Raw genomic sequence first — 26,526 nt, 5'->3', positions numbered from 1 at the left:
ACCCTACTGAATGTGCCTCTCATTTATTCTCCTGGAATGCCACTTGTATATCATCCTAATTTGACGCTATTCCAGGAAAAGGGGTTCCGGGATCTATGTTGTAAAGCACAGATTAGAACATGGGGAGACCGCTTTCGTGGGGGAACCTTCCTTACGTTAGATCAATTTTTTCCGACAGAAACTCGCACACCACTAGATGTTTTCTTATATGTACGGCTGCGGCAGGGTATGAGGTCACTCCTCCCGGAGTTCCCACAGGAGCCTGTGAGATTAGAGCCATTGCATCAGATGCTACGGTCTGCGGATGGCAAACATCTGGTGTCCGGGTTATACGCCATGATCCGAGCGCTTAAGACGGGAACAGATGATCGGTCCAGACAGCGCTGGTAGAGGGATTTGGGAGGAGACATTACCACTGAACAATGGAAGTTTTGCTGCCTACAGACGGAACAGATATCAGCTAGTAGCCGGTTCCGGATGATCCATTATAACTTCTTATACCAGTTATATTACACCCCGGTCAAGAAAGTACGCTTTCAATTGACTGACAATGATCACTGTGAGAGATGTGGGATGCCGGGGGCGGGGTTCCTGCACCTAGCATGGGAATGTGCGAAAATAGAAGAATACTGGGAACAGGTGTTTGTGGCGCTGGAAGACATGATAGACATTCATCTAGTTAGAGACCCAATGGTGGCGCTTATGGGTTACACGGCGCAGATACCAAAACAGTGTAGGAAGTTTGTTGCTATATTGCTGTTACTGGTGAAGCGTAAGGTTGCTTGTCGATGGGGTAGGGGCAGCGCCCCGAAATTCAAGGAATGGCTAGCTGACATAACGTATTGTCAGGAACAAAATAACATATACGCTGAACTACTACCATGCACGTCTCAACCCAGAGACATATGGGGACCGCTGGTAGGATACCTGCTCTCACATAGCAATGAGGAAACCACGGCAGTGGAAGAGATGGCTGAGAAGAGAGTAGGGCAAGATAGTAGAAATGTGTGACTCAGTGGGGTACGATCATAGGATATCGGGTGGACGGAGGGGTTAGTCAGGGTGGCGAGTGCCCACGGTATACTGGGGGATCTGGAAAGAATATAAGTGTCCTGATGTTCGTGCTGCCCCTAACGGATACATACATAATGCTTAGAATAGGCTGCCTGTCATTAGATGCCTTGGATATAGCATGGCTGTACTTAATGAACCTGTGATGATAACCACAAGAACTGTATTGTATTCTGCATTCACAGATCTATAAATGATGTAGTAAAACTTCTAACTGCATAATATTGCACCACTATGTACAAACTTCAAGCTATAAATAAAGTTAAAAAAAAAAAAAAAGTCACCTAGCATAGACCTGAGGAGGCATGAAGGAACAACTTTCTGATATAGATAAGAGAAATAAATTGATCCTGTAATTGCCCAGATTGCTGATCTTCAATGGTTTAGTATGAGTATCAAGACGTGGTGTCTTGTGAGCGACTTTATCATTATCCGGTGCCGCAAAGAGACTTTTCCTTAGGTGTTATGGACAAATTATATATCCGCAAAATGATCTCCTCTATAAAAAGTTACTACTCTCCCATTTTGTTCTCCAGCAAAGTAGTCTATGAATTTGAGTTTACAAATGATAGGATAGTAAAGTAACCAGCCTCTCAACGACCTAGAAGTTCTATATACCATCTTTGTTATTTGTTTTATTGGGACTTTAGAAACCCCTAATACCTCTCTGTTAGATCTGGTATGCTTGGTGTGGTTTCCCCCTAACATTTTGCCTTAGGAGCTCCTGTTTTTGCCTACTTTGTTTTTACTGGCCTTAGGAGTCTACATACTTTACAGTGGTAAAGTGCTTGTGCGCTCAGCTCAAAACATAGCAACATTGGCTTATACCCAATAGGCATATTTAATTTACTAGTGAAGTGCACTACATGTGCACTGGGCCTGCAAATTAAACGCTACTGGTGAGCCTGTAGCACTGACTTTCTCACCCACTTAAGTATTCCTTTTAATCATGTCAGACCTGCCACTGTAGTTAAACTGCCATTACAGCCTGGCTTCCTTTCTAATACATATGTCATCCCAAAGGTAGTCCCTGGTCAGCCCCAAGGGCGGGGTGCAGTGTATTTAAAAAGTTGGACATGTACTTTTAATTTTACATGTTCTGGTAGTAAAAAACGTAAATTCGTTTTTCACCACTGTAAGGCCTATCCCTCCCATATCGTAACATTGGAGTTGTCTTATTACATTTTGTAAGTGCATTTTCCACATGGGAATAGATAATGGTTCATGTTTGGTGTCTCTAGAATCCTAATTTTAAATCCTGATTTATGGTGAAGTTAGACTTTAAGTTACAATTATGAAAATGCCACTTTTAGAATGTTGCCATTTTCTCGCCTTAGCCATTTGGTGCCTGCGGCCTGTCTTTGGTCACTTGACCAGGTGTAGTTGGCAGTTGCGCTTTGTGTATTCCTCCTAGACAGCCACACACAATGGGAGCTTAGGTGTGACTGGATGGGCCAAAACTGACAGGATGGAAGGGATTAGCTGGGTCCATCCTCACTTACACCTGAATAGGCTGTGTCCTGTCTCCACACAAAAGGCTGTATACCCCATGCAGTCAGACTGGAGCCAGGTCAGGAAAGGCAGGGCATCTGTGTACGTCAAAGGCATGCCTCTAGAAGCTTCTCCCCATTTCAATCAATCATTCAATCAGGGATTTAAAGAGCGCTCTGCTCTCCTGTGAGGGTCTCAAGGCGCTGGGGGTGGATTCGGGCAGCTCCGATCATCTGAAAATCCAGGTCTTGAGGCTCTTCCTGAATACTTGCAGTGTAGGGCTTCGTCTGATGCTGAGGGAGAGTTTGTTCCAGGTCTTGGCTGTGACGTGCCTCTCGTTCTGGCTCTGTGGATGTGGGAGATTTCGGCCAAGGCTAGGTCAGCGGAGCAGAAGTTTCTCTTGGTGGGGGAGGGTTAGGGGGTAGAAGGAGATTCTTTTGTTGAGATATTGGGGTCCAGTGTTGTGGAGGGCTTTTTAGGCCTGTGTGAGCAGCTTGAGGGTCACTCTTTTTTTGACAGGAAGCCAGTGGAGATCTTTTAGGTGCTGGGTGATGTGGTCTTGTCGTGGGATGCTGAGGACGAGTTTGACTTTGGTGTTCTGGACGGTCTGGAATATGTGGTGTAGAGATTTGTTTATTCTGGCATAGAGGGCGTTTTCGTAGTCCAGCCTGCTGGTGATGAGTGCATGGGTGAAGTTCTTCCTGGATTCGGGGGGGGGGGGGATCCATTTGAAGTTCTTGCGGAGTATGCGGAGGGTGTTGAAGCATGTGAAGGATACGGCAATGATCTGTCAGTTCATGGTAAGGGAGGAGTTGAGCATGATGCCGAGGCTGCGGGCATGGTCCGTGGGAATGGGAGGGTTGCCGAGGGCGGGGGGCCACTAGGTGTCAGCCCACAAGGAGGGGGTGGATCCGAGGATGAGGACTTTCGTTTTCCCCGAATTGCGCTTCAGGCAGCTGCTGCTCATCCAGGTTGCGACATCCTTCATTCCTTCCTGGAAGTTGTGCCTGGTGATGTTGGTTCCTTGGTGAGGGAGAGGATGCCGTCGGCGTAGGATGCTATGCTGAGTCCGTGTTTTCTGACAATTGTTGCGAGGGGTGCCATGCAGATGTTGAAGAGCGTGGGGCTGACGGAGGATCCTTGGGGTACTCTGCATCTGATCTCTGTCATTTCGGAGAGGAAGGGCTGGAGTCTAATTCTTTGAGTTCGGCCAGCGAGGAAGGAGCGGATCCAGTCTAGGGCAGTTCCCTGTATGCCGTCATCGTGGAGTCTGGAGGCTAGTGTGTGGTTGGAGACCGTGTCAAAGGCTGCTGAGAGGTCTAGTAGAATGAGGGCTGCAGTTTGGCCTTAGTCGAGGAGTGTGCGGATGTTGTTCGTGGCGGCTAGGAGCGCGGTCTAGGTGCTGTGGTTGCTACAGAAGCCGGATTGTGTCAAGGATGTTGTTGGATTTTATGAAGTTTGTTAGCTGGATGTTGACAATCTTCTCAGTGACTTGGGCGGCGAAGGGGAGGACGGAGATGGGCCTGTAGTTCCTGAGGTCCATCGAGTCTGCGGAGGGCTTCTTGAAGAGGGGTTTGACTTCTGCGTGATTTCAGTCGTCGGGGAACATGCCTGGTTTGAGAGTGCAGTTGTCTGTCGTAGTTCTGGTGCGATGGTGGCCCTATGAAAGATGTGCGGCGGGCAGTGGTCAGTGGGTGCTCCTCAGTGTATGCTCCTCATGGTCTTTGAGGTATCTTCTGTGGTGACGGGGGTCCAGGCGAGGATGGTCAGCTGAGTGGATTTGCTGGTGGAAGATGTTGTGTCGGAGCCTTGGTTCTATTTGTCAAAGTTGTCTTAGAGTGTCCTGATTTTGCGGTGGAAGAAGGAGCCGAGTTTGTTGCAAAGGTCCTGGGAGGGAGGAATGTCAAAGGTTTCGCTGGGGGGTTTGGTAAATTCTTGTATGATATTGAAGAGATCCTTTGGAGATGAGGGAGATGGAGAGGATTCTGTCCTGGATGAAGTTCCTCAATGTAGATCTGATAAGTTGGTGGTGTGCTGTAGTGGTGGTCTTCTGGGGTTTTGCTGTTCCTCCATGTGTTCTCGAGTTGTCGCACGAGCGCTTGGATTCTCGGATGTCCAGGGTGAACCAGGTGGCTTTCATGGTGTGTTGTCTGTTTGATTTCTCGAGGGGTGCGAGCTTGTTGGCACAGTCAGCGATCCATTTGTGGAGTTTGTTGGCTGCAGAGTTGGCGTCGGTCATGGTGGGGGAGGAGTTCAGCTGAGGGTAAAGGCGAGGAGCTCTTCGGTGATCTTGTTCCAGTTTCCGCACAGGGGGCATGTCTCTGGTCACATGACCAGTTGTAGTTGACAGTTGGGCTTTGTGCATTCACTTCAAAGGCACAACTGTGTATAAAGGAAGGACATCAAACACTACCACTTCAGCACACTTCTTGACTTGTGTTTAATCTTCCAGGAAGAAGGACTGCTGAACTGCTACAAGGACTGCCAATCTGCTGGACTGCTGCTTTGAAGGAACTGCTGCCCTGCTTAGCTGCCCTGCTTCAAGCTGCCCTCCTGCTTGGGTCAGAAGGACTGGACCTACATCACTTGAACCCAGAGTGACTCCAAGAGCTAGTAGGCTGGCCTCCTGATCTGAAGCCTCAGGGACATAAAAGGCTTCCAATCACGGTGCATCTGTACTTGGACTCTGCCACCTATGAGCCTACACGGCATGTGTGGAAGTGGGCTTAAGGTGCTTTTCCAGCCTCTGGGGATCCACCGGAACCGTCACATTGCCTCTGCTGTGCTGCACAACCCTGAGGAGAACAAACGCTCTTCCGGGTCGCAAACCCGTTTGCGCCTGCTAAATCTTGTATACATCTGGCCCGAAGTATTTAAATATTTTTATGATATTCCTATACTTTTTTGTCAAAGATTTCGCAAAACTGCTTTATCCATTTTATATGCAGTGGTGCAATCATTTTTTAACAACTTAAAAAGAAATACAGAAGAGACAGAACAAAGCCCTTTCCTAGGTAAAGCTGTGGACACAATTGCAGGTTCAGAACAAAGATGAAGTGTGAAGAACCGTTTTTTTACGGATTGGGAGCAAAGCATGATCCTTAGAACCCACCCACCACTGAGTAGATGGAAAGGAATACAAATGTGTATTGTAAGTATATAAATGTAAAGAAAAGGGCAGACACCATGGAGTTACAGAGGTTGAATCACTGTCTCTGATTGCTGCCTTTTCCTATACCTTAGTAAGGCCATATATGTCCTGTTCTCTTTTTCAGCTGCTCTCCCATGATGGAGGTCCACTTCTTTTGTCTCAAAACTTTATTTATTACATTTTTTAAAGTTACAAATAAACAGTCTCGTTGGTTTCCATGTCAGTATCATAATTGTACCTGTACTGTACAGAAAGGCTTGAGAAGTAACAGTTGCTAGACATTTTCAGGTATCATATACGTACATCATATTTTTGGAGATTCGCTTAACTGCTTTGCTGACCCAGAACTTCTCATCTACTTCAGGATGTAACCCTTAGACTCCGGATGTGCTTTGCTTTCAGTAGTCTCCATATCTGCTGCAGAAGTGCAAGCACAAGTTCCCTGATTTAGTTGCAAGAATGACTCACATATGTCAAGAACAAAGGTCTACTTGGATGCTCAACACTATGGCCATGACGGGCACCACAATTGACCTTAAGCTGTTTTGTTTCCATGTGCCCCAAGGGCTTCATCTTTCACCTCAGGGTAGCACTGTTACCGCCTGTCAAACTTAAACAATGGTCAGGGATACTCTAGTTAATTGGGTTGTAGAGGAAGACATCTGTTCCATTTTGTCAGTCTCTCTGTCCCTGTTTTGAGTGATGATCTGCAATGCTAATGGCTTGAAGGAGAATTCAGTTTTCCAAGGCGGGCCTCCTACTCAGCCTTTGTCTAGAGCATCACATTCTCACCACTGAAACCCGACTCACTGATGTCTTTCAAAATGGCCTGTTTCATTTTGCCTCTTGGCGGACCAGGGAGGACTGACAAATCTGGTAGATGTGTCAGCATTTTACACTCAGTCATTTTTGGCCCTTTTGGGTGAATAATTATGGTTATCATATCAGGGGTCCAGGTTAAGTTTTGTGTAGCAGATCATAAGTGCACATATGTTGGAGGACTGGGGAAGGCTATCAAATCTGGCATTATTTTTGGTATTTCATAGATGGCCATTTTCAGCCCGGCGTGGGTGGGTTAATTATGGATCTAGACGAGAGGACGTGAGATATGTTTAGTGTATCAGTCCGTAATTGCTGAATTTACAGATTTTTAGGTTTTGATGTGTAACCATAAAACCACTATAACTGTGTTCTTTTTTTTGGTTTATTTCCTAGCTTGATTCCCATGTTAATGTTATAGTGTTCGCACTACCGAAATTTAGCAGATTGACACAGTGCTGTCGCTCATGCAGGCAGAACCTTGTGTGCATAGTCTTTGGCCATGGGTGCTGGTGGTTGGATGCAGTTCCTTCTTGAAGCCAGGCTCTGCACCCACCCTCCTCTGCATAAAACCCATGCTGCTCCCAGCTTTCTACTTTGCACAGTGAGAGGTTGGACACTTGCAGGAACAAATGCATCCCTTATAGGCCCCTATAGCCAACCACAGGCGTGATGACTTATTCCTTTTTTAAATTTGAAAATGTCTTAAAACTCTTGATTTCAAACTTCGAGAGTTTTATTTATTTGTGAACTGTTACTTTACGCGTGTTTTGTTACTGTACAGCTTTCGCCTTTCTTTGTTCAACCTCACTCTTACAGTAGTGCCTTATACATTTGTACTCACTTTTGTTCGTCTAGGTGAAACTCACAAATGTGCTTAAACGTGCAGCCTTTGAAAACAGCACTGGTTTCCAAATTCAAATGCTGGCGACGTGTTTTCAAACCTTGCAAATGTTCAGTTTGCCACTCACATAAAGTTCTCATTTTTCATGTGCAACTTTTCCCTGCTGATGTGTATCAGTATGCCCCCTCTGTCGTCTAGATCTTGTAATCCCTTTTTTTTCTTTGATTTTTTTTTTTCACTATGCAAAACTGTCAAGTTCTGGCGACTTTTCCAATTTCAAGATGGTGGAAAAAAAGAATTCAAGCTCTTCATCAGCCAATAAAATTTCATCTGAAAGAGACATAGGTTAGTTATAGATTCCTTACCTTAAAATTACCCACAGGCATCAGACTGGATCTGGAGAATTTTTTCTTAGCAGCACCCCTGCTCGTCGGTGGGTGGCGTCAATCGACTCCGCGTCTGTTTTGTCGTTGCTGGGATGACGTTGCGATACCTTCTTAGACGCTGCTTCTGCTTGCTGACGTCAGTTCTTTCTTTTTCCTCGCCAGCCTAGCGCAGATCCGGAGAGAGTTACCCCTTAGTCACTTTTTGACTAACCTTTTTTTGACATTTTGTCTACTTCTTTTTTTCAAGTCTTTGACTCGTGGTGTGCGATGGATGTCCCAATTCCAGATCGGGTTCAAACCTTGCGACTCCTGTTATAAGCTGATGTTCGTGACAGATCTGCACCTTGTGTGCCTTTGGTTTCTGGAGCGTGACTATGATTCAAAATCGTGCTCCGACTGCTGGGCCATGAATCCAAAGTCTTTGTGGGAGTGGTTCTGAAAGCTACTGGAGGCCCGGCGAACAGCTCTGCATCGCTCCCGGTATCGTTCAAGAGGAAGGTCTCCAGACCACTCGTGGAGCCATCACACCTTCTTGCACTCGAAGTCCTCGGGTAAGTCCAAGAAGAAGAAGGCGAAGAAGCACTGACGCTCTTCGCCTTCTCCCCGTCGGTCGGCTGACGCGGGACCTAGGGCATCGTCGCTCTAAAGCTCTTTCTCCGGTGCCTACTTCAGGGATGAATCCGCAACCTCCCCCCGTTTCTGGGAGCCGGAGTGTCCCCTGCTCAACTCCGAAAGTTTTACGATCCCCTCCACCTTGTTTTTGGGCAGCTCAATTCTGCCTGCGCGCCTTCAGGCCCTGCAGAGTCTCTTTGGGGGCCTTCGAGGCTGGCTGCTTTGGCCCCAGCGCCAGAAGGCATCCGTAGATCTGGATCGACACCGGTCAATCTTACTCGACCTTCCCCAGTTGCGATCCCGAGGACGAAGCCCCCGGCGTCAGCTGTGCTCTCGGCCGATGCCATTCCATCCTCACCCCTGAGATGAACACGGAGCCTTCAGTGGCTGTCAGGACAAACTTTCTGACAGAGGTGCTTCAGCCTGCAGCAACCTTCTCTGAACCTCTTCTGCCCTTCAGCAAAGCCCTCACTGACGTTCTCCTGGGCAGATGGGCCAGTCCCAGCACAGGGGCTCCTGTGGAAAGGACGATTGCCCGCTGCCATCACGTGTCCCCGGGCGACACACTTTTCCTCACCCAACACCCTTGCCCTGAGAGCTTGGTGGTCCAAGCCTCTTCTTCCAAGGTCACATTCCCTTCTTTCCCCCAGATAGGGAATCCAAGAAGCTGGATCATCTTGGGGAGCGCATGCTCTCTTCCTCCAACTTGGCACTGCGGTCCGTGAATACCGCGTGCATCTTGGGCCAATACGCCCATACCATCTGGGATACGGTCAGGAAGGTGCTGCCTCAGTGCCCAGAGGAGGTCCCGGCCCGTTCTCTCATAGGCAGTGGCAGATGGGAGAGATGCAGCCAAATTCACAATTCGATGTGGACTGGATACCACTGACTTACTATGCAGAACGATTGCCATGTCGGTAGCCCTTTGGTGCTAGTGTCATGGCCTTGAATTCTCCAGATCGTATGTTGCTCTGTATGGTCCACCTCCTGATAGCCCCAAGGTCTGGTTTAGACTACGGACTTAATGGAGTGATCAAGTGGGGAAAGGGAAGGATGGGAACAGCTGAGAAGGAGACCTGTAACGAGAGCAATAACGTTGAGAACACAGTACACCAAAAACATGCACAATAACACCTCTTTAACACTCCTCTTGTTAATAATACCTGTAAAGTAAAATAGTCCTGATTCCTCGACAGATAGTCCATGAGGAATGAATCCACTATGATCTAAGAACAGAATAATGTAATAAATAACCATTCAAGTTTATCAATGCTCCCATTTAGTGTTTATACTTCTGATAGGTATTACATACCAAAGGTTTCGCAGAGTGGGCTGTAGCAGGGGTGAAGAGCTGTCTTCCAGAAATGCTTGAACAATCCCTGCTGTGGGATACGCAAATAAACAAACCAAGACAACAGCACAGTTAAAGTAATGCATATGGGTTGGCTAACCCAAAGGAAAAATCACTCCTAAGAATTGCTAGTTCCAGCTCCAATTCCTCTTGGTGCCTTACGTGATTCAATAAAGCCCAAAGTTGCTCATACATATAGCTCTGGTTTTCCAGGGTACAGTCATCACACAAAAGACAGTACGTAACCAATGGCAGTAGCTTCCAAACGTATATGATTCAAGAACACAGTGTCACACAGGAAACATGTTAACCCAATCGCTCCTTGGGAAACAATACTTAATTCTGATACGAGCAACCGTTTAAAACGTGCCAGCGTTTTACCGGCTTTGAGCGTTCTCTCAGCATGAGCTGGATTCTCAACTCTGCAACACGAGAGAACCGTGGAAAAGGACGTTTACTGATTGTAATGGCAGCTGTGTAACCAACGTGCGTTGCTGTTACTTGATGGGTACAAGTCAGCTGTAGTGACGGTGGAATCAGCCACGCAACTGGTGTGGCAACAATGCAGGACTAGAAAGAGTAACTCCTCGATTGTCAGGAATAAGGTCGCTGCTCGTTTAACCCCCAAGAGCCGGTACTCTGGCTCAACCAACAGGGTAAAACAGCAGACGGAACCAACTCCTGCAGAATTCAGGTCATGGCAAAATGAGCTCTAATACAATAACGAAAAGGACTTGGAAATGGTGGTGCAAGAAGCACCCTTACCGGACCTCCTCTCGTCAGAAATGCAGCTCCAGGCACAGAATAAACGGCACCCGACCGGTGCCCCGGAAGCGTTTAAATCCTTTGCTTCCTTGAACGGGGTTACGCCAGCAACGTCAAATACCCATGGAATCATGGGGGTTGTAGTTCTTCCGGGTTTTGGCAGACCTCTGTAAGAACACATGTCTCTACAGTGTTCTATGGACGCCGCTACAATGTGACGCGACAGTTACGCCTGGTTGAGGACATCTGGTTTTTCTGGGGATGTCCAGTCAACTTTGCTGGACATGCCCTTTGATGGCTGTCCTCGTTTTGGCGACAAAGGCGACTCAGTGCTGGAGCGCTTTACGGATTCTCAGACTACGGCCAGATCCTTGGGATCCTCGCTGCGTGATCCCACCCACTCCTGTCTGCTTTTTGCCCCTTTAGTGGCTACAGAAGAGACACCCAGCCGTGTCTGGCCCAGTCTAGCTACAGGGTCACGCAAGCTGCCCAGCCTATGCGTGTCGACGTACGTGGGACCCAGCGACCTCGCTGATTTGGGAGCCAGTGGGCAGGCCAGTCCACCCCCCCCCCCCCCGCCACAGCCTCCAAATCCTCCTAGTCTGATATTTCAGGCCCATCTACGGCCAGTGGAGAGCAGGATTCGCCATGGCCTCCCCCACTGGCAATCCATCACATCAGACAGGTGTGTTGTGCAAATAGTCTGAAGGGGCTGTTCGCTCCCCTTCGAGACTACCCTTCTCTCCTTGCCACCATCATTCAATCAAATGTCAGGGGATCATTTATCGCTTCTCTGCCAGGAAGTCTCAGCTCTCTTGGCCAAGGGAGCTATTGAGAGGGTCCCTGCGCCAGAAGTAGGTTGTGGTTGCCATTCCCGCTTCTTTCTGGTGCCCAAGAAGGACAAAGGCCTGCGTCCTATTCTAGACCTCAGGGCCCTCAACCGCTTCCTCCCTAAGGAGAAGTTCAAAATGCTCACATTGGATCAGGTCCTCAACCCTGAAGACTGGTGGCATTGGACTTGCAGGACCCCTAATTTCATATTCCCGTCCTGCCAGCCTTCAGACACTATCTGCGGTTCACGGTAGGCCACGAGCATTTTCAGTTCACTGTGCTCACCTTTGGCCTTACCAGTGCCCCTCAGGAGTTCACGAAAGTGATGGCGGTGGTTGCAGCTCATCTGCGCAGATCAGTGGTTCCAGTCTTCCCCTATCTCGACTACTGGCTGTTGAAGGCAGGTTTGCCCCAGGCTGTCGTCTCACACCTCGAGACTACGGTGGACTACGTCCAGATCTCAGAGGGGACTGCACAACAACTGCAGTGGTAGTTAATGAACCAGGATTGGGTCAGAGGCCAATCCCTCTCGCTTCCCCAACCATACCTAACAATAGTGAGGGATGCGTCACTCCTGGGATGGAACGGCCATCTGGGACAGGCGGAGGCCAGAGGCGTCCGGTCTCCAGCGGAGTCCGGGCTCCATGTCAACCTGTTGGAGCTCCGGGCAATCCGCCTGGCACTGAAAGGGAAGGAAGTGCAGGTGTTCACAGACAACACCACTGCCATGTGTTGCTGCAACAAACAGAGCAGGGTGAGGTCGTGGACCCTATGTCAAGAGGCTTTTCGCCTCTGGACATGGCTGGAACATCAGAGTATGCCCCTGGTGGTTCAACACCTGGCAGGTTCTCTGAACACCAGGACAGATGAACTCAGCCATCGGTGGCTGGTAGACCCCAAATGTAGTCTTCTCTTTCAGTGGTGGGGAAAGCCTTGGTTAGATCTGTTTGCCACCAAAGAGAACACGCAGTGTCAGCAGTTTTGCGCATTGGAAATACCAAGGTGGCACTCCCTCGGCAACGCTTTTCGTCGCAAGCGGAACTGCCGCCTCCTGTACGCCTTTCCACCTGTACCACTTCTGCCCATAGTGCTGAGGAAGATCAAGTGCGACCTGGCCCAAATCATTCTTGTGGCTCCGTACTGGGCAGGAAGAGTCTGGTACCCGAGCTCCTGTGCATGCCCTTCAATCGTCAGATCAGACTGACTCTTTGGGAGGATCTTCTGTCACAGCAACAGGGGACAGTCCTCCAACCGAACCTGTCTAGCCTCCACCTCCTTGCGTGGAGATTGACCGGCTACAGTTGACAGCTTTTGACATTCTGCTCGAAGTCTGTAATGTCCTCTTGGCAGCCAAGCGCCCCTCCACTAAGACAGTATATGCTTGTCGATGGAATACGTTTGTGGCATGGTGCACAGAAAAGGCTGTGGATACCCTCTCTGCCCCTCTTTCCGAGGCTCTTTTGGTCATCCTTTCTTTGGCCAAGCAGGGCTCTGCTCTGGGCACTCTAAAGGGCTATTTTGCAGTTTTTTCTACTTTGCTTTGGCTACCAGATCAGCACTCTTTATTCAAGTCCCCTATTGTAAATAGATTCTTTAAGGGCATTATTCATCTGATTCCACCATCTCCTTTCATAATGCCCCAGTGGGACTTGAATCTTGTTTTAAATTATCTTATATGCGCTCATTTCAAGCCTCTTCACAACTGTCCTCTCAGGCTCCTCCCTCTGAAAACTGCTTTCTTTGTTGCCATCAGCTCTGCTCGCAGGGTGATTAAGCTTCAGGCTCTATCTTCCAAGCCCCCTTTCTTCCCTGTGCATCTGGACAAAGCGGTGCTTAGGATGAGACCCTTGTTCCTCCCTAAAGTGGTTACACCTTTTCTCATAAGACAAGCGATCACTTTGCCCACCTTTTTCCCATCTCTGCACCCTTCCTAGGAGGAGGAGACACCCCACCGTTTGGACCCAAATCTTGCACTGTCCTTCTACCTTGACCGCACAAAAGATTCCGGGTGGATGATCAACTCTTCGTAGGTTATGTGGGTGCCAAGAAAGGTCGGGCTGTCCAAAAGCGTACCATCTCTCGATGGGTTGTCCTTTGTATGAAAGTCTGTTACGCTTTGGCGAAAAAGGAACCTCCAGTGGGGCTGCGTGCTCATTCCACTATGGCTACGGAAGCAAATACTGCATTAGCATGTGGAGTCCAACTCCTCGACATGGTCCAGGCGGCCACGTGGCCATCCTTGCACACGTTTACCAGACATTACTGCCTGTACAGCCAAGTCCGGATGGATGGATATTATGCCCGTTCTGTCTTCCAGGACTTTCTGGTTTGAACTTAGTTCGCAGTCACTCCTCCGGGGATGGTATTGCTGGGGTATCTATTCTAAGGTAAGGAATCTATAACTAACTATCTCTTTCAGATGAACAAATTACTTACCTTCGGTAACGATGTATCTGTAAGAGACATAAGTTAGTTATAGATTCCTTACCTCCCCACTCTGTAAACTGATTTCTAGGGTAAGGACTCCCTTACAGGAACTTTGTTGTGGTGCACCAGTGGTCAGTGTCTTTCATGGCTCTGCTCTTCTGGCGTGGAAAGTCATGTCAGAACTGACGTCAGCGTGCAGGGGCGGCGTCTAAGTAGGCACCGCAGCGTCATCCTGACGACGCCAATAACGGATGCTAAGTCGACCGATGCCACCCTCCGACGCGCATGGGTACTGCTAATAAAAAAATCTCCTGATCCAGTCTGACGACGGGGTAATTTAAGGTAAGGAATCTATAACTAACTTATGTCTCTTACAGATACAGTGTTACTGAAGGTAAGTAACTTATTCTTTAAAAATTGAAGTGTGATTACTGACCTTTTGAGATTAGTCAATGTATGCTATAAAAAGTACTCTTTCAAGCCTACCTGCCAGCTTTTTGAAACGTATAATCTCAAAAAATGCTGAACACCCAAAAACTTTTAAAAGGCGTCTTTCAGAGTGAAGTTCTGCTTTCACTCAGAAAGTGTTTATTCCTGCAGCATTGAGCAGAATTCCAAATATGATCAAAAACTGGAAATCCACATTTTTAGACCCCTGCACTACCTCCCATTCCCCTTTAAGTTTTTTTCCTCCGACTCTTATCTGGTTTTGTTTGGGGCATTCCACATTTCATTAGATTTATCAAACAACGCTTAAGGTATTAGAAGTTAATGGAAAGTATGGTGAAACCTGTCACTATTAAAGCTGTAGTGATCAGTAACTATCTTTTAAAATAATGTCAGCAGCTATGTACAGTTGTGGTAAAGGGCTCTAATGAAATTGAACGCATCACCGTTCCCACAATGTGCACTTTGTACAAGATGGGGAGGGACTGCTTGTCTGACTTAACATAGGCTCCGAGGAAATTGAACGCAACACTGTTTCCACAATATGCACATTTGTTCAAGATGGGAGAGGGGCTGCTTGTCTGGCTCGCCATAGGCTGTGTACACAGGTAGCACTGTAGCAGATCGGACCCAGGTTAAATAGGTTAGGGCATGTTAAGGCTTTATAATTCAATTGGGGATCTAAAAACAAATGTTCCTTTTACTTTTTTTGAAGTATAAAATCTGTAATGTTCACGTTTTTGCCCTCTTTTTGTCACTTGTGCCTAAAATATATATTTTATTCGGCACAAGGTTGAAAAGTCATTGATTTTGTATTTTCCTGTATACTCGCAAACTTATATACCGAGTTACATTTACTTTAGTTGAGCTAATTTATTTTATATGCTTATAAAATTCGGCCTTTTCTCTGGGCCAGCTCTAAAGATATTCCTGCCTTGAGCTATCTTGCCGGGGGATTCCTGCCTTTTGCTATCTTGCTAGAGGAGTTAAGTACACTGCAGTCCAATCGGGCATATCAAATCCTTCTGAGAACAATGGGTGCGCCCAGAAAGAGATTAGCGTAGCAGGTCCTCCCTATTATGTTCCTGTAGAATGTTCCCATGTAGGACAAAGGGCGAGCAGATAGAACTGTGTCTCCAATTCCTATAGGGTGTTTTTTTGAAGCTTTGAAGGAGGAAAAACGACCTGAATGAGCGGAGTCTGGCTCAGAGAGGGGGAACTGTCCTAGTGCTCATACAAGCCAGCATCATAGTTTTTCCAGCATGTTGTGGAAGGGGGTTGGACAGCCAGCAGGCTGCTCCCTGAAGGTGGCAGGTAATGAAGGGACTGTGTAGCATATCTGCATTTGGTGGGGTTTCCCACCTTCTAAAACTATGTACATCCATTTTATTAGCTCTGCACAGGGATAAACAGTTAAGAAACAGAAGAACTATGGAAGAAGCAGCAAGCATACACCAGGGGGTTGGACCCTTCTCTGGAGTGTGGGGGATCCACTCTAGACTTGTAATTCTGAAACTATTGCTTTGGATCCATAGCTAGGGATACAATATCTCTTGGTCACTCTTTGGGCCAGTAAAGTGTGAAAGTGCTGGGGACCCTGAAGCAAAGGGGTCCTTTTGGACTTTTTGAGTGGCCCTGCCATGCCGTGGGCACCTTAGGAGTGTTATCCACAGGCTCCTGATCGACATTCTTGACCCCCAGAAGTGTCTCAAGACCTGGGGTGGTGTTTAAAGTGTTTGCCCTCTTTTTGTCACTTGTGCCTAAAATATATATTTTATTCAGCGCAAGGTAGAAAAGTCATTGATTCTGTATTTTACTGTATACTCGCAAACCTATATACAGAGTTACATTTACTATACATGAGCTAATTTATTTTATATGCTTATAAAATTCGGCCTTTTTCTCTGGGCCAGCTCTAAAGATATTCCTGCCTTGAGCTATCTTGCCGGGGGATTCCCGCCTTGCGCTATCTTGCTAGGGGAGTTAGTTACACTGCAGTCCAATCTGGCAGATCAAATCCCTCTGAGAACAATGGGTGTGCCCAGAAAGAGATTAGCTTAGCAGGGCCTCCCTTTTATGTTCTTGTGGAATGTTCCCATGTAGAACAAAAGGGGGGGGGGGGGGCAGAGAGAACCGTGTCTCCAATTCCTATATAGTGTTTCTTTGAAGCTATGAAGGAGGAAAACAGACCTGAATGAGCGGGGTCTGGCTCGGAGAGGGGGAACTGTCCTAGTGCTCATACAAGCGATCATCATAGTTCTTCCAGCATGTTGTGCAAGGGGATTGGTCCGCCTGCAGGCTGCTCCCTGGAAGTGGCAGGTAATGAAGGGGCTGTGTAGCATATCTGCATTTGGTGGAGTTTGCCACCTTCTAAAACTATGTACATCCATTTTATTAGCTCGGAACAGGGATGCACAGTTAAGAAACAGAAGAACCATGGAAGCATACACCAGGGGGTTGGACCCTCCTCTGAAGTGTGGGGGACCCACTCTAGACTTGTACTTCTGAAACTATTGCTTTGGATCCAGAGCTAGGGGCAACATATCTCTTCATCACTCTTGGGGCCAGTAAAGTGTGGTAGTGCTTGGGACCCTGAGCAAAGGGGTCCTTTGGGACTTTTTGAATGGCCCTGCCATGCCGTGGGTATCTTAGGAGTGTGATCCACAGGCTCCCGATGGATATTCTTGCACCCCAAAGGTGTCTCAAGGCCTGGGGGTGGTTCGGCAGTGCTGACAGAGAGAATGGTATTTCTTGTGGGCTGCTGGGTGTTGCTGCCAGATCAGGAGATTGCCAGGGACTGAACTCGTAAGTATGTCCAGGTCTTTTCATCCAGCTGCTTCTAAGAAGTGGTGACTAGTGGTGCCAAGAGTTATGAAAAGGGCATCTAGAAATGAGAAGTTATGATGAAAGATTAAGGGTCAGTTCAACGTCACAAATGCACTGTGGGTGACTGGATTGCGCCACCAGGAGGAAAGAGAGGAAAACTGCATCAACATCCACACAGGAAGTCCTGAGATGTTGTAGAAAGTGCTTGAGAACAGCAACGTGATCAGCAGCTGAGGTGCCCTGAATTTTGGAGACACCAAGTAGAGTGAAGGTACAACTTGATATCACTCTTAGAAAACCTGTTTGCTGTTGGCCTTTGTCTTTCAAAGAGATCTTGCTTGATAGGAGTATTGGCCGTACCTCTAAAACCACCTATGGTGCCATGCAGGTGGCAGCCTCCTTTTGTGTGAAAGAGGCATCTGGAACTTTTCTAAACCTCTGACTGGTTGCTGCTTCTAACCTCCTCGCCGTTCTGAGAGAAATCAGAACTAAAGCAGCCAGCCGAGCGCCTCTGCCTCAGTCGATTTCCTCTCCCCACCCTCCAAATAAAAAGGAGGGTTTCCTTACCTAAGACCGAGCAAGGATAAATATATAATTCCACAAACGGGTGGGGAGAGGCAGAGATAAATAAGTGCAACATCAAAGGGCAGATCTGCCTCTTGCATACACACAGAGTCAGACTATTAGGAACCAGCCACTTAACGGGCTAATGAGCAGGAAAGAAAGAGGAAGTGCTGATTCTCCTGATGTCTTATCACTCCGGTTTGGGGCACTCTCATTTTGGGCGATTGATTTTATTTTTCTTCACTGAACTCTTGGGAGATATAGTCAAGGAACTTTTGTTTCTTTACTGTTCAACTCATATTTTAATTGCTGTCCAAAAATAAAGAAAAAAGATAAATGCATAATCTTGGCTTCCAGTCCTGACAGAGAACCAGGGGTATTATGCCAAAATTAGCAGTTGAGCTGCAAATCGGAGCACAGCATCTTTTGCATTTGAAATACAGACATAGCTGGGATATTAGTTTCCTCTCTTTCATGCTGTATTCAACTGTCATCTACAGGCAGATACATGTAAAATGTGTCTTATTGGAGTGTCAAACACCCTTGTGGCCTTAAGGTTCAGCTGACTCATCCAGACGACCTCTGATTTAGTTAGGTTGGTTGACATCTCCAGATCATCCATGAAGGATACATACATGTTTATCACATCTTAAATGTGAGGTGATGACCTCAGATCTATCCTTAACTTATTCTGGCAAAATCTGTTGTGATTGTCAGAGTGTTCTTCCCTACTCTGCTGACTTCCCAACAAAAGGGAAGTTTGGAAAGTGATACTAGAAAAATAGAAATTGCAAAGTCTTCAGCAGTTGATAACAGAAGGAATAATACTGCACCTAAAGACAGAAAAAAACAGAGCTTTTAAAAAACTTCTCAAAAACAGCCATAAAATATAGCAGGGACAAAGACTTCAACAAACACAGAAATGTGTAGGACTGAAATGAATTGGACAAGAAACATGTAAACGGAATGCAAGGGGGCGTTGAGCGTGAAGGAGATTATCTAAGCGAAGCGTTGTGATGCACCCCACATGCCTTTTATGGGATACTTCATCTTAGCTTCCTATGTTATCCTGGAGAAGCTTGTAGCCTCCATGTTACTTTGGGAAAAGATATTACAATCAACATAGATTCCATGTAATATGAATTAATGAAGCTTGCGTGCAGTTAAAAGTAAGGCAGTATCTAGCTGCTACACAATGCGCATATGTCTCTTGCACAGGAATCTACCCCACAAACACCATCTGCCAGCACGTTGGTACGTATATCATCACCATGGCAGTTAACCGCTTACCCACAAAAACAGTAAGGATGCAGGGAGAGAGGGAAAGTATAGGGTAAACACGTGACTGTTGAAATGACACCAGAGACCATGAGGACGCCAAGGGAAATAAGTGAGGTGATGGAAGGCGCTGTGCATCTGACCACTTGAGGCATGGATGCACTGCAACATTAGAGGCCATTGGCCATGTTTTGAATCGGGACAGCACTGTCTCCATACAGAAGACGTGTGATCAATCTGGTCCCCACTCTTATTGAATGCCCATCTGATTCCATCAGGCCTCCCTCCAAGTTGTTGATGTGTGGGAAATCAGAAGCAGGTCATAGTACATAACGTAACTCCTTTTTAAAAATTAATAGTGTCAGTGTACTAGCCATGGGGTATTTATCACACCAAAGTAGTGAGTCAGGTATGCATGTTTAGTGTTATGTGCAGAAGGCTCTTTGCCAGAGCCACGTTATCTATAGAGGGCAGTAACTTCTGTTTAATAACATGATGAAATGCCATTCTAAGATTTATAATCACAAAGTGGATTTAGCCTTACTGAGTCAAAAATGATAGTTGAACAACTTCCTATCCAATGTTTGGCCTGCATCCTTTTTTAATATATATCACAGTATTGTTCTTCTCAGCCCTAGTCTAGATCCTGTTTGCTAATACATGCCCAAGGACTCTTGTCTCTTCCAGGGAGTTTACTAATCCAGAATTAACGCCGACAAGTGTTTCTGAAATGGGAGGATGAAGACTGTAGAGCCTGCAAAGGCAGAGTGAACTATTTTAGCGATGAGGTAGATATAATATTTGCATTCAAAAGACCCTTGTCTAAGGCAGCCTTAGAGCATTTGGCCATCACATGTCACAATGTAGTTGAAATCTTTGCAGGTGCACTAACTCAAGTTCCCCCATGGCATACGCCTGCAAGGTCCTACTTTGCTCCAAACGAGACTTTGCATAAAGAATGGGTAATTGGTGTATCTCATTAAATGAACAAGAGACAAATTAAGAAAGTCTTGGCTCAAGAAGAAATAACTCTACTTGAGATGGACCTTAAAAAGATCAACAAACTCTGACCACGTATGATTCTGATTTAAGCAAAATATCGGCATTGTGAAAATTCCATCCAACTCCATACCTTGAGACAGTGAGTGATGATGAAATTCTTCTTTTCTGGCGATCCTTAAATCTTAACTTTTGGATAGGGTGACACCGAAAATTACGATGTAATCCATAAATGAGTTTTTACCTCAGACCCTGAATGATGGGTTAACTAGGGAGTGACACATCAGTTTAAATTCACCAGGTCAATATAGGCCCTCAGCCAAATAGGACTTAATCAATTTTTATCTACCTAGCTAACATCCACACCCATGGCTAGTACACCCTGAATAATCTGCAATTCCCAAATAGCAGTCATAGTTATCAGTTATCTAATTAAAATCCCCCACAATCAGTAAAAATATACCAGTAGTCGTAAAATTAAGAAAAATGCTTATTAAAACCAAACTAATTCATCTGGGTGATCAACTGGGCTACATTATGTGAAATTCCATTAGTTGAGAAATTTATGATAGCTAATATGTCTCCTGAGCATGTAGTGATCACTCGGTTGGTAGAATGTTAGCTGAAAACATGTCCAACACAATTGTAGTGTACCACTGTAAAAATATTAGTTGACACAAAAAAAATTGCTCTTAGACCTGTCAGCGGGAAATACTATAGCAACTGTGAAGAATGTTTTAACTGTCAAGGTCTCATTGTAATTCTAGAGCTCATTAAGGTGCTATTAAGTTTATGTATTCTGTCATTCTTGTCTAAAAAGCATATTTTTTTGATTTTAGGCTGCATTTATACGTGACGTAATGATGCCTGGAGAGTGGGACGTATGTGTTACCTCATATGAAATGGTTATTAGAGAAAAATCCGTTTTCAAGAAGTTTAATTGGAGATACTTAGTCATTGATGAAGCTCACAGAATAAAGAATGAAAAGTCTAAGGTAATTTTTTTAAATCACTATTGATATATCCTTTGCGGGTGACCTGAAAAATGCACATAGTACTATACTACTTTCTCTCATTCCTGTGTTGTAAATAGGTTTGTAATCTAGTCTATTTCCTAAATGGGGCACGACTGTGAAGAACAAGACATTTTCCAGTTTAACACTTTGCAGTTTTGGTAAATACCATTTTGTTTCCTACCACTGGCCTACGTTGCTCAAGTTTCCTATTAAAACATTTTCAATGCTTGCCTTTACATCTTCCTGACCACTGTCTAAAAGAAAACTTATTGTAGTTGGTGTAATATTTTTTTCAAACCTTCAGCTTCTGGAGAATGTACTCTCTTACGCATTAACTTTTAAGACAATGTGCACTCTGACCTAAATAGAATTATTACAGTTTATCTTAATTGGCATTGTGCCGTCCTCTCTGGTTTAGCAGTCCTGGTGCATTGGAAAAACCTACTCATGCTGCCCAATACTTACTGATTTAGACATGCCTCTCTCGAAGATAGGCATGTCTAAGAAATGTTGTATAATGGTTTTCTTTAACCTCACAGTATCTGGTGGACAATGTATGGAAATACTTTTTCGGTAGACCTACAAACGATTGCTATTGGAGAATTATTAGAATTGAAGAGAATGTATCCTTGACAAACTCACCTGTTTAAGACAAGTAAAGAAAGGCAAAGGAAAACTAACTGTGTTAATGAAGCTATGAAATCTGTCAGGGGTAGGCATCTATGAGTCAACATCCATGCATGCCTATATAACTAATTACAAACACCCTTTATGAGCTAACTCATTGAGGAGAGCCTCTGTATATTGGCCTTATCATGAAGGATCAAAGACTGCATCCATCACTTTGAGTTATTTTGACCAAATACAGGAAAAAACGATTATCAAAAGATTAAGCAAGTGTAGTCAACCACCAGCTCTTGCTTTCCTTTTGCTGGATCTTTTTACTTTCATTTATATTGTGTTTGTATACAACAATAACATGGGTATAACCACCTGAATAATTGAACAATCCACCAACAATGAAATTAATCAACCCCCTCAACTCCCGTGACGCCATTGTTTTGCTCATAAAAATAATTTTGTAGCCAGCCCCCCAAATACTGTCAGTTGTCCTCGTTACTCTGCAATCTATTGTGGGATACCAGGCCAATGTTCGCAGCTGATTGGAGCAAGTGAGGCCTTTATCAGCTGGATAAAGATATTCCAGAATTGGGTCCCACATTGCAGTGAATTTGTCAGATGAATCCTGCAGATTGTATGCTATCTTTTCATAGGGCAAAAGTTGCCAAATATCATGCATCCAGATTTAGGTGTTTGGGATGAGGTATTTTCCACAAAGGCCCAGAATGGTCTGCTTTGCTGCTAGAACATGGGGGGAGATCCTTATCCCCTTAGGGGAGTGAAAAGGATACATATTCTTCTGAGGCAGATCCAGTAGGATCAAAGGAGAGTCCTTATTTAGGGGATCCCTTCAATGCCCACTATGTTGTTTAAAACTTCATCCCAGAACTGACTCAAATGAGTGCAGGGCAACAAGCTATGGTTAATAGTCCCTGTGCCTCCACACCCTCTCCAGCACTCCCTGGGCCTGTTACTGTCCCATATATATTAAGATGGGCTGGTGTGTAGTGCCATCTGTACAATATCTTGTAAAGTGTCTACCTCACCGGAGCGTGTCTCTCAAAGTTGGTTGTGCTTGTGTGGATTGTGCCCCATTGTTTATCATTTAGCGTAACACCCAGATCGACCTTCCAATTGTTCCTATGTGAAAGGGGTGCCTGGGGGATGTTAGAACGCAGGGTGGATTATATCTGGGTGATCAAGTGGTAAGATGTTGAGAGGCACTGTAGGAACTTCTCGAAGTATGTGGGGGAACTTGTGGCCACCTCCTTTATAGAGGAATGAAGGACCCAGTGCCTCATCTGTAAATATTGGAACCACTCTCGCTCTGGCACAGGGAATGTCTGTATGATATCTTTGAAGGGCCGAATAGCACCTTATGAAATATGTCTCAAAGCCAATTGCTGCTGTTTACAATCCATGACTGGGAGCGGGCATGACTGGAAACGGGATATCTTCAGACCTATGGAGACGTCTCTAGTACCGTGTATCGGAGTCAGAGGAGAAAGCTAGTCCAAGGCCTAAAGGATAATCCTTGTGTTCGGGGAAGTGTAGGGAATGCATCATCTCTGGGACTTGGGACCTTCACCACTGGTCTAGCAATCATGTGCTGGTCTCTAAAGCTTCAGGTCATTCTTTTGGAGGGTAAGCGGGAGTGCCTGAAACTTGTACAGAATCTAAGGGAGACAGGACGTTTAGAAAAAGGCTATTCTCTAGATTCACAAGATAGCATTGATACGCCAGGAGGAGGTTAGGATTTGATGGAGTATGGTAAGTGTCGAAAGTTGGCTCTAGGGCAAGTATACAGGCCAGGGGCTAGGCTCACTGCCAAGCAGGGCAAGGAGTCAAGTGTCCACCAAAAGGGGGTTTGTAGTTGGAGTTTCTGAAGCAGTGTTTTCTCCAAAGATAGCACTAATTAATCATATTTCCTCAGGTTAATCTTAATGTCTCCAAAGCTCCATATTCCACTAGGAGCAGCAATGTAATAAGTTCCGCAGGGTGTTCACTGAATAGATCAGTGAAAGCAGAACATAGTCTGCAAAGGCTAATACATTAAATGTATCCTGTTGGAAAGGAACTCCCCGAATATTCTCACAATCTCATATCTTCTGAAGGAAGGGTTCCAGACAAAGCGTAAATAGCGCTGGAGAGATAGAGACCAACCCTTTGAACCCAAATTTCCAATTTGAGCCCATTAACATTAACTCTGGCCCAGGGTGAGGCACAGAGGGCCTCAATCCACCCTTGGTAGTAGCCTTCATAGCCCAGCCTATGAGGTGTGAATTTCTTTGTGGACCCGTCAACATGGTTGAAGGCCTTCTCCGCATCGAAAGAAAGTGGATGTCTTCCCTGTGGCGTTCCTGCACAAAATCTGACATGTAGAACCCGTTTGGTGCTATTGCTAGTTGATTGGTCTAGGACAAATCCCGTCTGGCCCACATGTATTAAATTAGGGAGGTAGGCCTCAAGGTAAGTCGCCAAGCTTTTAGCCATATTTTTGATTTCTATATTCAAAAGGGACATAGGGCAGTAGCATTGGCATTGAGTTTGGTCTTTTACAATTAGGGAGATTGTTCTTTCCACCATCACTAAGGTCAGCCCACAAGACTGGAACATTTTGTTATAGATCTTCGGCCAGCAAAGGTGCTATCAGATGGGTGAAGTGTTTGTAAAGTACACCTGTGAAGATGTTTGGTCCTGTGGCTGTCCCCCACTTTAGATCTTTAATAGCTGCCAAAACCTCTATGGTTTCCCTAGCTGCTCGAGAGAGGTCAGGTAGAGTGACTGTAGATAGGTGTGTTGTGCCTCTGCATCTGGGCTTTCAGACTTGTATTGGGTGCTATAAAATTTGTGAAATGCCTCAGTCTTGACCTCCTCTGAGGTACACAGGACCCCTGTGGCATTCTTGACTCCTCCATGTTCTCCTTAGTTTGCAGAGCCCACGCTTGTTCGCGAAGAGTGACCATGTTTTGTTGCCTCGCTGGTAGATTTGTGTTCCCGAGCGGGCTAATATGCAATTGGCTCTTTAATACTCCTAAATTCTGAGTTGGCTGCGGAGTGCTGTTAGGCTCCACCAGAGTCTCTTGGAGGGGTGGGCCTTGTGGTCCTGCTCCACTCAGAGTAGATCTTCCTTAAGTCAGAGTAGATCATTCTCCGTCATCCGCTTGAGGCAGCTAGCTTCTTTAATGAAGACACCTAGTATAATTGCCTTCAGGGCATCCCATGCTTCTTGCTATGGCTGAGATGTAGATATTCCCGTATAGTGGTCATTAGCTCATGTTGCTGTACTGGTTCCCTTGAAAGGGAGTCATTTAGTCTCCATGAACCCCGCTTACCTACCGGGTTTGGGCTAGGCCAGTTCAATGTGATCTAGACTGGACCATGATTCGAAATGGTCATCGGCTCTGGGGAGACAACCTCTACCTGAAGTAGCGTCCTTTGATCTATGAGGAGGAGGTCAGTGCTGGTGTTATGGGCTACTGAAAAGTGTGAGTAGTCCATCACTAATGGGTGGCAATAAAGCTAGTTCTCCAGTATTTGGGGTGTCTTTCATAGATTCACATGCCTGAATCATTCCCCGTCGTCGGAGTGGGAGTCCCACGGTACATAGAAAAGCAATGCATATAATAACCAAAAAACCTTGGTAACCTGAAACCAGGAAGTAAAGTAGCCTAAGCTACAAGGAAAAAAACTTCCACACCTATGACTATCACAGTCATTATGTCCAGTCCAAACTGCAGCCAATCAGGCGACAGCACCTACCAGAATGTTCTCCTCAGAGGCTCAGGCTCTCAGATTTTCTCGCACAGGAGTGAACCAATACATAATAGCCTAAAAGCCTCTGAGGCGAGGTGGGTGGGTTGCATGTGAATCTATGGAAGACACCAATACTGGAGAACCACATATTACAGGTAAGTAACTATTGTTCTTCTCCAGTATTTGGGGTGTCTTTCATAGATTCACATGCCTGAATCAGAGTAGATAGCAGTACGTAACATCATGCTCATAAGACACTGTTTTTGTATCATAGACAATATACATTATCAAACGGTATAACTATAGAGAAATACATGCGTGTTTCAACATATGCATAACAATTTCAAGATATAGAAAAAGTATGGAAAAAGCCTCTTATAGAAAAGCATAGTGGAGGGGGGAGAACAGAGGCTCACCTTATTTGAAAAGATTGCGACGTGGCGATGGTAACATCAGACCCGGCCTCAGCAATCTCAGAGATTGAATTAATGGCACATAAATTTGGAACGATCTCTGGATACAAGCTCAATACATCGAAAACACAAATATTATGTACTAACCAGACCTGCTTTCAAGAGCCCAGAGTGATAGATGAAGTTAGTTATCTCGGGATTAACATCAGGGTGTGCCTGGACGAATTGGTGAAAATCAATTGGAATACTATCCTATTGAATGTTAAGAAGCAATTACATAAAATGGAATGTTTATATCTTACAATGGTGGGAAGATGCAATGTTTTAAAGATGGTAATTTTACCTAAAGTTATATATTATTTTAGGTCTGTCCCATTGGAACTATCTAAGGTGCAGTTACAGCAACTACAGTCGTGTTGTATGAGATTTCTATGGGCCCAAGGGAAATCGCGACGGGCGATGCACTATATGTCTTTAACAAAAGAAAAAGGTGGATGGGCGGTACCCGATATCACATTGTACTATTATACATGTATTTTGCAAAATATTAGGATAATGCTCACTGGCGAAGACATCAGTAACCCTGCAGAGAAACCCTCCATATATCAGATGGTATATGGGGCAGAAGTAAGAAATTGTTTGTTTAAAAAATTAGATTATAACTATTTTAAGAGGACGCGCTTTAAGGTAGCAATTGCTGCCTATAAGGTTTGGAGAGCAGTGCGGAAAAAGTTACAAATAGAGTCCAATAAACTCACCCATGTTACTCCCTACTGTCTTTACTGACAGAGTAGCTCAGATGTGGCAGGATAAGGGAATTATATCTATAGGTAAATTATATAAAGACGGAGAGCTGCT

General features: G+C 45.5%; 1 protein-coding gene across 2 annotated transcripts in view; it reads left to right on the top strand.

The window, feature by feature from the left end:
- Window positions 1–26,526, top strand: part of LOC146829460 (SWI/SNF-related matrix-associated actin-dependent regulator of chromatin subfamily A member 1) — a 1,967,301-nt gene that overhangs the window by 684,373 nt on the left and 1,256,402 nt on the right. For both annotated transcript variants that reach the window (XM_085608144.1, XM_085608145.1), the window contains one exon: window positions 20,702–20,857. In XM_085608144.1, the coding sequence (XP_085464270.1) occupies window positions 20,702–20,857 (156 nt within the window). The remainder of the gene's footprint in view (window positions 1–20,701; window positions 20,858–26,526) is intronic.

Source organism: Triturus cristatus, chromosome 5_2 (assembly GCF_964204655.1).
Source record: "Triturus cristatus chromosome 5_2, aTriCri1.1, whole genome shotgun sequence".
Classification (NCBI taxonomy): Eukaryota; Metazoa; Chordata; class Amphibia; order Caudata; family Salamandridae; genus Triturus; species Triturus cristatus.
Note: the sequence above shows the minus strand (reverse complement) of the source record. Positions and strands in the feature narration are given on the sequence as shown.